This window comes from Malania oleifera, chromosome 7 (genome assembly GCF_029873635.1).
Source record: "Malania oleifera isolate guangnan ecotype guangnan chromosome 7, ASM2987363v1, whole genome shotgun sequence".
Classification (NCBI taxonomy): domain Eukaryota; kingdom Viridiplantae; phylum Streptophyta; class Magnoliopsida; order Santalales; family Ximeniaceae; genus Malania; species Malania oleifera.
Window position 1 is genome coordinate 15,267,439 of NC_080423.1, and position 16,410 is coordinate 15,283,848.

General features: G+C 36.6%; 1 protein-coding gene and 1 pseudogene across 1 annotated transcript in view; one reads left to right on the plus strand and one right to left on the minus strand.

Annotated features, from left to right (window-relative positions):
• The window catches only part of LOC131159936 (iron-sulfur assembly protein IscA, chloroplastic), a 29,129-nt gene that overhangs the window by 1,090 nt on the left and 11,629 nt on the right, over nt 1-16,410 (minus strand). Inside the window, exon 2 of the mRNA XM_058115178.1 lies at nt 10,608-10,826. Within this exon, the coding sequence (XP_057971161.1) occupies nt 10,608-10,826 (219 nt within the window). The remainder of the gene's footprint in view (nt 1-10,607; nt 10,827-16,410) is intronic.
• LOC131160015 (probable ATP synthase 24 kDa subunit, mitochondrial) lies at nt 584-4,815 on the plus strand (annotated as a pseudogene).

Below are 16,410 nucleotides of genomic sequence, written 5' to 3' on the forward strand. Positions count from 1 at the left end.
AAGAAATACAATATGTAGCAATGCAGTCGAGTTTATTTCTTTTCACAAAGAAGACAAATCCTTGGGTGAAAATTCTAGGGCACCCAACCATTTATCCTTGTTTTGTTTGAGAGATGATAACTACAAATATTTTCTTTCACTGGAGAAGAATCCACACACATGCAATTCAAATTATATGCATCCCATATGACAACAAGACTTCAGGTTGGAAATGTTTCTTGAGTAGCTGAATGGTTGCACAGAGTGCAGTGGTCCTTCTGGAATCAAGCCTAAGGACTGATATCGAACGTGAAAAGATGCTGCGATGACTAGACTGCGTCTCCAAGAATGTGAGATAAGGAGTATTACAGCTGGACACCCCCAACACATGCCATCAGAAGTTGATGTTCTCAAGATTACAATTTCCATATCACCAGCAATGGCAGAATTCTGACGATTTGGAGACAGGGTAAGAAATAGTTCATTTATGGAAACTTCAGTCGAGGAAAAAAATCAGGAAATCATGGTCTGATGCCCATCTTTTCAAAGGAAATCAATTTAAATTTCACTTCCAATTTAAATCGTGGTCAGGCATAGAGCAGCCATGGCTGTATTCTTTGTTCCTTTCGATTGTATCTCTTTAGTTTTGTATTTTGGGTTTTTTGCTTTATATGTTTAAATTTGTAAATTGGTCCATTCTTGGAGGTCCAGGAATCACTTTCCTTGTATGATATTGGAAAAACAGGAAATTCTAATTTGATAGCGAAGGGCAGGTTGGGTGGTCCTTAGTGGGGGATTTGTCTTTAGAGGTTAAATAACAGGCTGTGAAATTGCTAGAATAGCATTCATGTCTGCTAATATGTCGTACTTTTCCCTTCTCTAATATACCCTATGCTCACTGTAACACCTGTGTGCAATGAGACATTACAACTGTTCTGGACTTTATATAAATGTACTACATGTGTCTCCCAAGCTATATTGAGGTCTAGATGATATGATGTACATGACATTAACATGCAGCTTTAAGGTCTTTGTAGGGCACAACACGCAGCCTTTAATGTGTAATTTCTAATGAGATTAGCTTAGTAATTTAGGCGATGAGGCAAAATGACACTAATAGTAGAGACATTATTAATAGGAGACCTTCGAACAAACATTGTGCAAAATAATAACTTCAAAAGAGAAAAATTGATGCAATAATAATGGTCTCAACACCCATTCAACTTGGCATCTCATAAATGTCATGCTTTTCTTTTGCTCAAAATTTGAAGGTCGAGGAAAAGATCAGCATCTTAAGAAAAATTATTCCTTAAAACAAAAACAGTGGTTGCTTTTAGTGCCTGGGATAAGAATTATGAAATATTAAGGGGAGAAATGAACTCACAAAAATCACAGACCATAGAATTAAATCCCAAAGAGGTTGATGTTTGTATTTCCAATACATTAAGCTGCCTGACAAACCCCTATTAGCTTATAACATAATGAATTAAGTAAATGATTAGTTTTAAACAAAAGGTGTAATATGTAGGGAAACTTCATATGCATCCTCAAAGGCTATTTTATATTCTGATCAAACTTACACATCCTGGAAGTCTTGTCACTTGCTCCTGCCCTCCTCTCTCCCTCCCTCATGTAAAAGCCTAATCACCTAACCATTAAGCCTCAATATTTAGTTTTGACCCCCCCTAAAAAAACACAAACCAAAACCAATAGGCCTAAATGTTAAACACAGTTGTCGAAAGCCACCCCTATGCGCGAGGCACAGTGGGGCGATGAGGCTAGCGCCTCATTCCTGTTGAGGCGAGGTGACCTTTAAGAGTCACAGGCAGGCGCACTGATGCGCCAAGTGCAGTGAGTCGCGCCTAGCAATTTTTGAAGCTGTTAATAAGGAAAATGTAGCCAGAACGAGCCCTAGCCCTTTTCCAGCAATCCAGCCTTCGACTCGAACCAGCCCTACTTCCCTAGATCTTCCTCTTCAAGCCTTCGACTCGAACCAGCAGGATTCATCTTCAACCCTTCGAACCAGCATGAAACCAGCCAGAACCCGTCTTCTTCGACCCTTCGAAGCAGCATGACACCAACAGGAGCCCTTCGTGAGTTCGTATTTGAGCCTTCGAAGGGAGATCACTTTATTTGCATGTAATGCTTTCTTTTGATCCAAATTTTGCTGCCTATGTGGTTATGATTCCATTATTATGCATTGTGACTTCTTGCAGAGCAAATTTGTTCTCAGAATCTCAACGGATTCAGTACACCATTCAAACCCGAACAGAAGGCATTCTGGATGCTCGAACAAATCTGCTGACACTAAAGGAGATACGCATCAAGTATGCATCATTCTGTTCTTCAATGTCTTGCATGATCTATTTTAGAAATTCATATGTTCTTTTGTGGAATTTGGGCCTTCTGTTCCTCCTTGCCCATTGTTTTGGTAGGCATTCCTTGTGCGACCCCGAAGTTTGTGGAATATACTTGAGACGACCATTTTTCTTATAACTTTCACTATGCATACTATAATTTGATTAGCTACGAGCTCCTTTTTACAATTTTTGTTCTCATGAGTTCTATTTTTGGGATATTTAGATTCTTCTGCATTAAAGTGTTATTTGTAAACCTGTCTTGTTCAAATTTTTCGTAGTTGTTACTTTTCTCTGTATACCCATCACATTGCAGCCGAATGGCTGATAACTTCTGAATTTTATGTTCCCTAACTTGACTCCACTACTAATACTACATATTGCCATTTTATTTATATAATAAATAATTCTTCCTGCAGGAGAGGCCTCACTGATGATCTTGGTGCACAGGCTATGATGATAGATGCTTTGGAGAAAGTTGAAAAGGAAATTAAGAAACCACTCATGAGGAATGACAAAAAGGGGATGGCTCTTCTTATGGCAGAGTTTGATAAGATTAACAAGAAGTAAGGCCGTATTTCACAACTGTTTTTGAGTCTCGAAAACTGAATATGTTCAATGAATTTTCTATTCAGTCTGTTAAATAACACAACAAACACTTGGAAATTTTTTTTTGTAAAAAAAAAATCTGAAAAATGATGTTTTAAGGACTTGACTGAGAACTTATTTATCAGGTCTATTTAACCTAGGCATTATAGTTGAATCTTCAAATACTGATGGTGATGGGCTTGCTCCAGCAGTGTGATTGAACTCTTTCAATTTGCTCGAGAAGAATGATGCAAATATTCTCAAGTAGATGTCCCTAGGGTATTCTATAAATGGCTCATCTTCCCAACTTTTTCCTACATCTTTTTATCATGGATGTAGAAATTGAACTCCAGTTGATTCACTGTTTTCAATGAATTTTTCTGTAATCTCTTGTAGAATTTCAGGCCTCTTGTGTGTTTGTAATGATGGTTCTAAATTCTAGGACATGCCATGATTACTAGTGGTGGTGGTTGTCGAATGTAGTTGCTTGGAAGAGTTGGATCATTTTATAGCAGAAGCAAATGGGACCATTCTGTTTCTGTCTGGGGATTAAACTTATATGTCAAAATTGTAATGACAATTATGGAATTAAACTTTGAGTCAACTATGAAACTTCGGACTAATGTCACATTTGGATAAAATAATGGAATGGAGGTGAAATGGAATGGAATGAAAAACTGAATGGAGATCATACAGAATTCGAGATAATTCCATTCCTATGTACCAAACATATAGTAAAATGAAATTTGAGGATCATAAAATTAGTTTGGTTTTATGCTTGGGATATCAACTACAGAGGCTATAGATCTATTGAGAAGTACTTGGTGTCATTTGTTTGTTTTTTTTGTTTTTTGTTTTTATTTTAAATTGATGGGAATGATTTGGGATACCCATGGTTTTCATTGACTAAGAGGGAAACCCTATGATAGGGTACTCAAGGAAGTTCTAGAAGTAGCAAATGGTAGATGTTTTATGTATTTGGACCTGAAAGTCAAAAGGTTAAAATCACATAAATAGTCTCTCTGAGCATGGAGGTAAGACTCTGTATATCTCGCCCTCTGTAGGCCTAATGCCATGGGAACCTTGAGCACTGGATGATACATTTCATTAAGGATATTTATGATGTGGTAGTGACTAGTGTTAAGACTACAAGGAGAGGGAATTCCCAACCACTAAATAGGTGTATAGGTGACACATTTGTGTTGGTTTTGTAATCTTTTTTATTCTCTAAAAGGAAAATTATTTTGTTAATTTTTTTAGGCTAAGTATTAGGAGGGAAGATCTGCCAAAGTATGAAGAACAGTTGGAGTATAAAATTGCAAAAGCACAATTGGAGGAGCTGAAGAAGGATGCTCTCGAGGCGATGGAAACTCAAAAGAAAAGGTATGCAACTGGTATCAACCATCTTTGATTTACTGATGAACCGGGTTTTTTCTTTTCTTAATTTTATTTAAGCTGATGTACTGCCAAGATGCCTAAGACGCCTTGATTGTTATAATGTTAAATCTTTTAATGTGTGAGTAGATATTGGAGGCATTCAGTTTGATGCATTAGGGTTTGTTACTTGGAAGACCAAGTCAATTAAAACTTCATGAGAGGTTTCTCACAATACCTTTCTCTACTTGTTAGAATTAGCATTAGCATTAGCACGCACAATCCTGCTTAGAATTGAGTAATTTATGGATTTCCTAATTTTTCCCAAGTAGTTACATTAAAATATTATTCACAGGTAATCTTAGGAGAGATTTGCTCGTCATTGACTTTCTTGTGATTGGGACTTTTTTATTTTTTTGAATTGGTATATTGATCGCTGTCAAATAATTTCAGGGAGGAATTCAAGGATGAAGAAATGGTTGATGTTAAATCATTGGACACCTGAAATTTTCTTTGAGATCATTGGAATGCCTGCCCTGTTTTGCTTTTTTTTTTTCATTGAAATAAAAGAACAATCTGAAGTTACAACTACTGCAGTGTCTGATTGAATGATACTTCTGGGAAGCATCTGTTTTGTGTTATCCTAAATTAACTATAGCAGCAGATGACAGTTTGGAGTGTTCTTTGCATCTGCTTCAAAACTGCCCTCCGCAGACTTCCATTTGTGTTAAAGGAAACCAACTTGTTGCTCATGTAGTTTGTGATGTTATATGAAGAATTGAGTGTCATTCATTTGCAATTATTTTTTGTACATTTATGAGTAATGTGCCTAATTGACTCATTTGAATTGCCAGCAATGAATAATGCTCGACACAATCAGAGGATTTTAAAAATAGAAAAAAATTGATATATAAATTTAACTTGATTTTTTACTTGAATTTTAAGCATTATTTGGCTTACAAACACAGTTAAAACGTTATTTTGGGAGCATGAATTTTTTTGATAGGATTTGGATTGGAATGAATTAAGTAAAATTTAATATAATTTTATATTACATTTTTTTCAAATCTATACATTTAAATGTAAGGTCTCTCCCAAACAGCTTTCCAGGAATGATTCTGAGTGTTTGGGCTCAATTTAGATCCAATGAAATATTTTATCCAACAGAAAAAAAAAAAAAAAAAGTTGCAATTTAAAATAAAATTGTTGAACTTGAGCTAAACTTGCAAGTTATTCAAACTCTAGTTTGACACAATTAACCTTAATCTAATTATAAGATGATATTAAAATAATATAAAAATATATATATTGCATGACATAAAATTACAAAATCTCTTTAGGCTTGCAAGTACTAGGATAAAACTTAAACTTAACTTTACTCTTTAAACCATTCGAGTAGCACGAGGTTGACTTGAATTCGAGTAGGATTAAGTCGACTTAAGTTGTAGAGGGAGTTAAGTTTGAATAGCTTGTCAATGAATTTGACTAACTTATTGCAACTAGGTATGATTCACTTAAATCCCTAACTTTACCATTCTCATTTTGACTACTTATGTCTTCTGAATATGTTTGTTATTTGCTTGACATTTGATCCCAAATAGCATAATTGTATCTCATTATAATTATCCTATAAACTTTTTTGACAATCACACATCAACATGTTTGAAGTACTAATATATGATTATAGATTCCAAATCTTTTCTTGTAACCATTTCTCATATCCTAAAAAGATTGTTGTGTGTAATTAATTAGGTATAAATAAGAACTGAAATCAATAAAATCTTCTCCCATTAATTCCTATATCCTATCAATATGCACTCTTTGTGAGGAAGAGAGAAACACAAACCAAAACCAATAGGCCTAAATGTTAATATGCACACTCATGTAAAAGCCTAATCACCCAACCATTAAGCCTCACTATTTTGTTTTGAACCCCCCTAAAAAAACACAAACCAAAACCAATAGGCCTAAATGTTAAACATAGTTGTCAAAGGAGCACCCCTATGCGCGAGGCAGTGGGGTGACGAGGCTAGTGCCTCATTCCTGTTGAGGCGAGGCGACCTTTAAGAGTCACAGGCAGGCGCACTGATGTGCCAGGCGCAGTGAGTCACGCCTAGCAATTTTTGAAGCTGTTAATACGCAAAATGTAGCCAGAATGAGCCCTAGCCCTTTTCCAGCAATCCAGCCTTCGACTCGAACCAGCAGGATTCATCTTCAACCCTTCGAACCAGCAAGAAAACAGCCAGAAACCGTCTTCTTCGACCCTTCGAAGCAGCACGAAACCAACAGGAGCCCTTCGTGAGTTCGTCTTTGAGCCTTCGAATCGGCAGGAGCTTCGTGAATTCTTCTTCAAGCCATTGTGAGTCGTCAGTTCATCTGCTTCAAAGTTCAAACTAGTAAGTCATCTTCTTCTTCTTCTTCTTCTTCTTCTTTTTCATCTTCAGTTCCTCTGCTTCTTCTTTTCAGTTCTTCTTCTTCTTCTTCTTCAGTTCTTCTGCTTCTTCTTTTTCAGTTCTTCTTCTTCTTCTTCTTCACTTCTTCTGCTTCTTCTTTTCCAGTTCTTCAGTTCTTCTGCTGGCTGCCTGCTGCCTGCTGCCTGCTGCTTCTTACAATATTATATATAATTAATTATGTAGTTTAATGCAAGTTTATAACTAATATATAACATTTTTTTTACTGAATTTAGCTACAGTTTTATAATTTGTTTGGAAATGCAGTATACAAACTACATATTTTTTTGAAATATATTATACATTGCTTTTGCATTTAGGATAACGGGTATGATTTGATCTTAAATGGATTTTGGAAATGGGAAGTCAGTCTTTGCAAAGAAAGATCCTGCATGGAAGTATGCACACTAGGATGATAAAAAAAATAGAAATAATTTGACTTGCAATTTTTGTGGCAAAGTCACAAAGGTAGGAATATTTTGGGCAAAACAACATATTGTCAGAGGATTTTGAAATGTAAAAGAATGCTCTAAGTGCCCTACTCATGTACACGAGGAGAATAGGGAATATATGTTGAAGTATATAGAGGAGGAAAATGAGTTATAGCCCGAATTTGATGACATAGACCGTTATGGTGAAAATGAAGAGGATGAAGTTCAGGAAATTGACTCTCGTGGCAAGAGTGTGCTTAGTAGTGGAAGTGGAAGTGGAAGTTGAAGTTCATACCAATCCACCTTGAAGAAACCAAAACAGAAGGGGCCTATAGACTTGTTTTTTACTCCTGATCCAAAGAAAACGGTTCAAGCTAGGAAAGAAGGGAAGATGAAGCAAACATCAATAAATAAGTCGTGCAAGAAAGAATTAAGATAAAAAGCAATGACAGGTTTTGCTAGGTGGATGTATGATGCTGGAATACAATTTAATGTTGTACGTTTGGACAGCTTTGCGGTGGCACTTGAATCGATTAGGCAATATGGTCCTAGAATAAAGCCGCTTAGCTATTGTGAAGTGAGAGTTCCTTTCCTAAAGTAGGGAGTCAATCAAACGAGAGATTTGATGAAGGTCCATAAGGAGGAATGGGTAAAATATGGATGCTCGATTATGTCTGATGGTTGGAGAGATTGGGCTGCTAATAAGGACACAATAAACTTCTTAATGAACTTTTCAAGGGAATCAGTGTCCATCAAGTCTATTAATGCTTCTAATATTGTTTAGAATGCAGATAGAATGTACAAATTACTTGATGAGATGGTGGAGGACATAGGTTAATCAAATGAGATTCAAGTAGTAACTAATAATGCTTCAAACTATGTTGCAGCAGGTAAGAACTTATTTCTAGAACTACATTTTATAATGTATATATTGTCTATTTTAATATTTTAATGTCTTCACTCCTTAATTTTTGAACAAAGAGATTGTTGGAAGCAAATATTGGACACGGTGTGCTGCCCATTGCCTCAATTTAATATTGGAGGATATTGGGAAGATGTCTTCAATTCATACAACTTTGAAAAAGGGCAATATTTTTTAAAAGTTATATTTATAACCGTGTTGGTGTGGTAAACTTGATGAGACAGTTCACTGGAGGAAAGGAGTTACTAAGACTTGCAGTTATAAGATTTGCAACTGTCTTCATTACTCTTCGTTTGATCCACCTTCAAAAGAACAACTTGAGGAAGATGTTTACTTTTGAAGATTGGAATACTACTAAATGGGCAAAGTAAGCAATTGGCAAAAGAGCAGCTATATTTTGTTTTGATGCCTACCTTTTGGAATACCATTGTCTATGCTCTTAAAGACTCACTTGCCCGTGTACTTTGTTTAGTTGATGGGGAAAAGAAACCTGTAATGGGATATATTTATGAAGCAATGGATAAGCCTAAGGAAGCCATAGCTAAGGCTTTCGCTAAGAGAGAGGACAAATTCAAGGAGGCATTTGAAATTATGGATACGAGGTGGGGATGCCAACTCCATCAACCTTTGCAAGCAGCTGCACACTATTTGAACCTGGAATTTTTCTATTCAAACACCTAGATTTCGCAAGATGAAGAAATCATGGTGGGTTTGTACAAATGTATTACAAGGTTGGCGCCAACCCTTGAAGTGCAAGATAAAGTTTTGCATGAGTTGGAAAATTACAGTAGCACTAGTGGCCTCTTTGGAATTGAGCAGTGAGACAAAGGAAAAGCGCTAGTGGCCTCTTTGGAATTGAGCAGTGAGACAAAGGAAAATAAAAGCACTGGGTAAAGTGGCATTTTTACAACCTCTTTCTATCTAAAATTATTTTTTCTATTTAGCTAGTAGGTATTTATTAAAATTTATTTCATAACAGTGCAATGGTGGATGTCATTTGGATTATTGACTCCAAACTTGCAAAAGTTTGCAGTGAAAATCCTTAGTCTCACGTGTAGTGCTACCGGTTGCAAAAGAAATTGGAGCATATTCCAACATGTAAGTCATTAGGATATTGTGGATTAAAGAACATGAACTACCAGTCTATTTCTTTTGGAATCATTATTTACTATGTTACTTTAAACTTCTTGCAACTTAAATGATTTGGTATTTATGAAATGTAATCGAACTTTGAGGCGTTGACACAACAAGCGTGACACCATTGATCCCATCCTTCTAAAGGACATTGATGATGGTAATGAGTGGTTGATTGGTAGGATGGATGGTGATTCCGATGAGGATGATGAACTTGTGTTTGAAGATGACCTTTTGACTTGGGGTTCTATTGTTAGAGCTACTGGAGTAAATAACCCCCTACATCACACTAGGTCAAGAATAAGTGCAAATATTCTAGAAGAAGAGCTTCATCTAGCAGTGCTAGGGGCCGGACTACAGTGTTAGAACTTGTAGATGAGGATGAGATCCAAGTGGATAGTGCAAAGGAGACAAAAGAGGAAAAAGATGTTGGAGAAGAAAATTCTAATGATGAAGAGGAAGATGATGATATCTTGGCAGACTTAGTTGATGATAAGTGATGACTGATGATTGAGGAGGATTTTTAGATTTTAAACTTTGAATTTTTTTATTTTACTCTTTTCTTTTGATGTTGAACTATGTTGATGCTTTTGGGCCTTCGGCCTGACAATTTCATTAAATTTCTAATATTGGTATTGAACATTTTGGCATTTTAAATTTTAATATTACTATTTATGTGTTCATATATCAATTAGCCACCAAATAGGCATTGCATACAATTTTAATAATCGTGCGCCTCACAAAGGTGAGGTGCACGCCTTTGCCTCGCACCTTGCGCCTCGGCTCCAAATACCCTTTGCGCCTCAATACGCCTTGCGCCTTCGACTACTATGATGTTAAAACCATAAAACATTTCCCCTTTATTATGCTCTGAACAATTACAGACAAACATACTGCTGAAAAAAATAAATCCTACCAATTAGCCATCTGATCCCCACACATTAATTTCCTGGACAGGTATCGCATTCTCTCTAATATGTGACCTGACACAGCTCCCTCTGCCCTTGCCCACCCCTGCCCCACAACAAATAAATAAATAAAATAATTTTACTTTGCTTCTCCTGTTAATCACACACTTCCTAAACAAGATTTTCAGCAAAACCCTAGCATTTTTCTCCTTTATCAAAGCATTGCTTCACAAAGTTTCTTTATTTGCGTAAGTCAAGCCAGAGTTTTTGGTCACACTATTTGACACTTGCAGTGGGCAGACAAGATCTGGCATAAAACAAACCAGTGTTTGTGCTCACTGACTTTGACATGAGCACAGCATCTAGCTAATATAAATATACCTAGAATTATGAATAATTCAGGGTCAATTCATGCTCCTTAAAATCTAATGTAGAATCAAATAAGCGTGAAGACAAAAGCCTACCCATCACAAAACCATTGTATTCGATTATGGAATCATCTGGTCTTGCGTTAGCTCTTTTCTCAAACTCCATTGTGTATGACATGCCGGAACACCCACCTTGTTTAACACCAATTCTTAAACATAAATCTTCATTTCTTTCAGATCTCATTTTATTCAAGTGCTTCATTGCATCGTCTGTCAACGAAACTGCAGGAGCAACCCCCCCAGATGTTGGTGCAGCTGAAACATGAAAGAGCTTATTTGAGTCAAAACCAAAATAATAATAATAATAATAATAATAAACGAGACATGATAACTTCTTGCAACTGTCAAAAGCTTTTGTAAATATCTCATGAGATCACCATTTTTGCAGACAAACAGAAATGACAAAATTATTATTAACGGGAGGTGTTTACAGATAAAGGCTCTAAACTTTTACTTCAATGAAAATTTATTAAGCTATAAATTTGTTAAGAAAAAAATTTTCTTTTGTAATGTCCTTTATAAGTTAAGTAGCAGTACATTGTTTGCTCTAAAAGAATTATTATTTATAAAAGAGATCCAGAAACCCTACAATGCTAAATCAGAGTATCTGAAATTGAAAAAAATTATTGCACAGCTGAACAAACTACAATGAGACTGTCAAATGAAGCAAAAACAATAATTTCTTAACTTCAAGAAGATTTAGGAAAGAGTTTCACTCAGAAAATTGTGGTACTTTAGCCATCACTATTGGTTTTTTAAATCTAATTGTTGACACCCCAATTTTAACCAAGCCATTTTCGAGAAGACCCGGTGTAATAAAATTTGACTCTGAACCCCGGAAATTAGAGGACCCTTTTTGAAAAGCCCGATGTTTTTAATCAAGTCCTGGTGTTTTAAATTGAGTCATAGTGTTTTAAGTTGAGTCCCGGTGTTTCAAATCGAGTCCTGTTTTATTTTAAATTGGAGTCTTGTTTTAAGATCGAGTTTCGGTATTTTCAAAAATAAGTCTCTTTTGGTTTTAAAATTGAATCTTTTAATTTGAGCATTTTCAATTTTTAAATTGAGTTTTTCCAAATTTTCAAATTTTTCAGAGTCGAGTCATTTAATTTTTAAAATGAATTTTTTTTTTGAACATTTTTATCGAGTCGTCTTTCCGAGTCTGGGTCCGTCCATTGCCAGGAATCAAGAATTATTTTTAAAATCCGGGATTTTCCTTTTGGCAAGATAAGGGTGGCCAACAATAAATTAAAAAAAAAAAAAAAGGAAAAAGCATGCACATGATTAATTCCCTCCAAAACTGCCTAACAGAAAGTGCTGGGAAGGAATACTTTTCCATTTTGGCTTTTTGCTGGCCATGCGTGCCATTGTCCATCTGCAGAGCCTATAAAAAGGCTATTCAGACGCAGCAGGAGGGGGAAGCACTCGCACACAGAACACACTCTGCAGGTCTCACTCTCTCAATCTCCATTTTACCGTTCACCATCATCCTCCCTGACGGATCCAACCCTCACCTCAGCATCTCTCTTTCCTCATCCTCGCACAGACCCTCTCGCCATGACCACCTCTCCCTCATTGTCACCCGAGCTCAGACCTCTGCACCATCGCAGCCACCACCCTCCACCGTCGCCATCATCATTTCCACCGTTTCCCTCACCTCCGCCTCCGTCAACAACCACCCCTGCACCATCACCGCTCCACGACCTACTAACAGACACACCAGCTCACACTCTCCATCCTACAGCTCCACCATCACAAGCAGCTCCATCCCTGCCGACCATCTTCCTTACGGCCAGCCCATCCCCATCACCTCACGGCCGTGAACACCCCCAGATCCGAGATCCCCTCTGCTCCATAACATTATCCAATCTTCCCGCACAACCTTACAACCAAGCCGGCAGACCAGCCGCGAACTCACCACCCGAGCTCATTCCCTCTCTCAGTCTCTCTCAGGTTCTCCTCACAGATTATCTCTCACAAAACTCTCTCCCACTCTCCATTTCATACCACCAACTCCCTGTGAGCCCAGATCCATACACGGACCAGAGAACCCGTCTCCTCACAGTTCCCAGTCTCGTCGTCGCAGCAACCACCATCCTCATGCTCCTGCTCTTCCCCCATCATGCTCTCCCCCATTTTTCCTCTTTCCCTCGCATTCCAGCTCCTCCACCACGGACGTGTTCGCAAACACATCTCAATGAAGAAAATGTGACACCAGTAGTGTGTCAGAAAAATCTCCGTCACGAGCTAAATCGGATTTCACAAAAAAATATTTTCTCGCCAACTCTCCGTCTGCCGTCTCTCTCCACTCTTCTTCTTTATCTACACATCCGTATTGTCCGTGTTTGGGTTCTTGGGCAAGCTGAGGAAAAAGGTTTGTTCCCATGGCCTTCTGTGAAAGGTAATGAGCAGAATTATTTCAGAGTGAGTTGATTTCTCGAGTTTGGGTGTGGTGAACCTCTTGATTGTGTTGAGATTTGAAAGCTGAAATGCTTATATTGTTATTAAGTTGGGTTCTGTTTTGCTGAGATTTTTTTTTTTTGGGGGGGAGGGGGGGGGGGTGAACTCTGACCTCCGATCCAGGTTCCACGCATCTTCTGAATCCATTTGCAGCACTGCTGTGTGCTTGCATTGTAATTTGGACATCATCTGGAGAAGAACTGATGGATGAATGAGTTGATCGCCATACCTGCACACACATTGCAGCAAAACACACACTACAGCATGCACTTACACTGTGACACACACTGCAACACACAGTGTACACACAGCACTCACCCACACAGTGCACACACAACACTCACCCACAGTAACACACAACACTTCCTGCATGCACAGTACACACACAAGCTCACGTCCATTCATGCATTTGGTTATTTTTCTTCTACTTATTATTATTATTATTATTATTATAAGCATGTTAGATTTTTATTTCTGTTTGATGCTTATTTATGTTGCATTTATGTTGATTTTTAAGTCATTCGATTTGGGTATATTTTTTGTTCATGCATTTATTCGGTTCCTTTTTTTTTGTTCACATTTTCTATGTATTTTTTTGCATTAAGATCACTTCATGTTAATATTGGTTGCTATTTTTTTTAGAGTTTAGATTATTTCATATTTATTTAGGTTTTGTTTGAGGTTTAAGTGTTTTTAGGATTTAAATTACTGTATATTAATATTGTTCTAGTTTGGTTTGAGGTTTAGGTTGTATCTTATTAATATTTTTTAAGCTTTGCTTAAAATTTATTTCGTTTAAGTATCTTTTTAGGATTTGATCATTTCACGTTTATATTCAGTGGGGTTTTGATTATTATCATTGTTATTTTGTGATGGTCTTGACCAAACCTTAAACAAGTTGACCCATCTCCTTTGACCGGTTTTCTCTCCGAACTGGTTGGGTCCTCTGAACCGGTACAAAATCGGTTTAGTCTTTTATTTTATTTTATATTTAAATTTTGAAAGCCCATAAAAATTTCAAAAAACTCACAAAAATTCAGAAAATCCAGGAGAAAATTTTAAAAATATTTTTGGGACTTGATTTCCATTGTTTTTGCTTAATTGTCTTTTTGTTATTTTAAAACTTCGGGAAAATATGGAAAAATCACCAAAAATCCAAAAAAAAAATGAGAAAAAAATGTTTTGAGGTCCATAAAATTGTTTTCATCCCGATTAAGTCCAAAAACCTCTCGGAATAGTATTTTCCTACTTAGAAAAACTCTTCGAAATTTCAAAACCCTAGGAGAGTATTTTCGTAAACTATTTTCTCGATTTTCCATCCCAATGATTGCAATGGGAGGCATTGAGCATTTCGGAGTATGGTATGCCCCGATTCTAAAGGAATACTTATATAGTATTTTATTTTGTGCATTTTCTTTAATTTTTGAAAGGGAGTAATTTTTTAAGGCTTATTAAATTTATTTTGAGATAATTTTTTATTAATTAGGTATCGTTCGTAAGAATGGACACGTAGGGGGTGCTAATACCTTTCCCTCGTGTAACTGTACTCTCGAGCCTGACTCTGATGACGCAGACCGATTCTACCTTTAATTGGGTAGTAATCAAGTGTTCTAACCATACTCCAAAAGGTTAGTAGCGATTTCATACACCATGTTTTCCACAAAAATATTCTTTTCAAAATCCACACCATATTTTTCCCAGTTCACAGCCGCACCCGTGCCAGGTGGTTTCTGGCGGGTTTGGATTAGCACCCCCTACGCGCCCATTCTTACAAACGGTATCTAATTAATCAAAAATTATCCCAAAATAAATTTAATAAGCCTTAAAAAATTACTCCCTTTCAAAAATCAAAGAAAATGCACAAAATAAAATACTATATAAGTATTCCCTCATAACCGGGGCATGCCATACTCCGAAGAGGTCAAAGCCTCCCATTGCAATCATCAGGATGGGAAATCAAGAAAATAGTTTACAAAAATACTCTCCCAGGGTTTTGAAATTTCGTAGAGTTTTTCTAAGTAGGAAAATACTATTCCACAAGGTTTTTGGACTTATTCGGGATGAAAAAATTTTCTAGACCTCGAAACAATTTTTTTGGATTTTTGGTGATTTTTCCATATTTTCCCAAATTTTTAAAATAACAAAAAGACAATTAAGCAAAAACAATGGAAATCAAGTCCCAAAAATATTTTAAAAATTTTCTCCTGGATTTTTTTGTGACTTTTCTGAAATTTTTATGAATTTTTATGGGTTTTCAAGAGTTTAAATATAAAATAAAATAAAAGACTAACCCCGTTTCATACCGATTCAGAAGACCCAACTAGTTCGGGGAGAAAACCGGTCAAAGGAGATGGGTCAACCTGTTTAAGGTCTGGTCAAGACCATCAAAAAAATAAAATGATAATCATCAAAACCCCACTGAATATAAACGTGAAATGATCAAACCCTAAAAAGATACTTAAACAACATAAACTTTAAGCAAAGCTTGAACAATATTAATAAGATACAACCTAAACCTCAAACCAAACTAGAACAATATTAATATGCAGTAATTTAAATCCTAAAAACACTTAAACCTCAAACAAAACCTAAATTAATAGGAAATAATCTAAACTCTAAAAAAAAAGAAGCAAACAATATTAACATGAAGTGATGCAAAAAAATACATAGAAAATGTGAACAAAAAAAAAGGAACCGAATAAATGCATGAACAAAAAATATACCCAAATCGAATGACTTAAAAATTAACATAAATGCAACATAAATAAGCATCAAATGGAAATAAAAATCTAACATGCTTATAATAATAATAATAATAATACTAAGAAAAATAACCAAATGCATGAATGGACGTGAGCTTGTGTGTGTGCTGTGCATGCAGGAAGTGTTGTGTTACTGTGTGGGAGAGTGTTGTGTGCGCACTGTGTGGGTGAGTGCTGTGCGTACACTGTGTGTGCAGTGTGTGTGGAGGTGCGTGCAGCAGTGTGTGTAGTGTGTGTTTTGCTGCAATGTGTGTGCAGGTGTGGCGACCAACTCATTCATCCATCAGTTCTTCTCCAGATGATGTCCAAATTACAATGCAAGCACACAGCAGTGCTGCAAATGGAATCAGAAGATGCGTGGAACTTGGATCAGAGGTCAGAGTTGCGCCCACTTCTCAGCAAAACAGAACCCAACTTAATAACAATATAAGCATTTCAGCTTTCAAATCTCAACACAATCAGGAGGTTCACCACACCCAAACTCGAGAAATCAACTCACTCTGAAATAATTCTGCACATTACCTTTCACAGAAGGCCAAGGGAACAAACCTTTTTCCTCAGCTTGCCCAAGAACCCAAACACAGACAATACGGATGCGTAGACAGAGAAGAAGAGTGGAG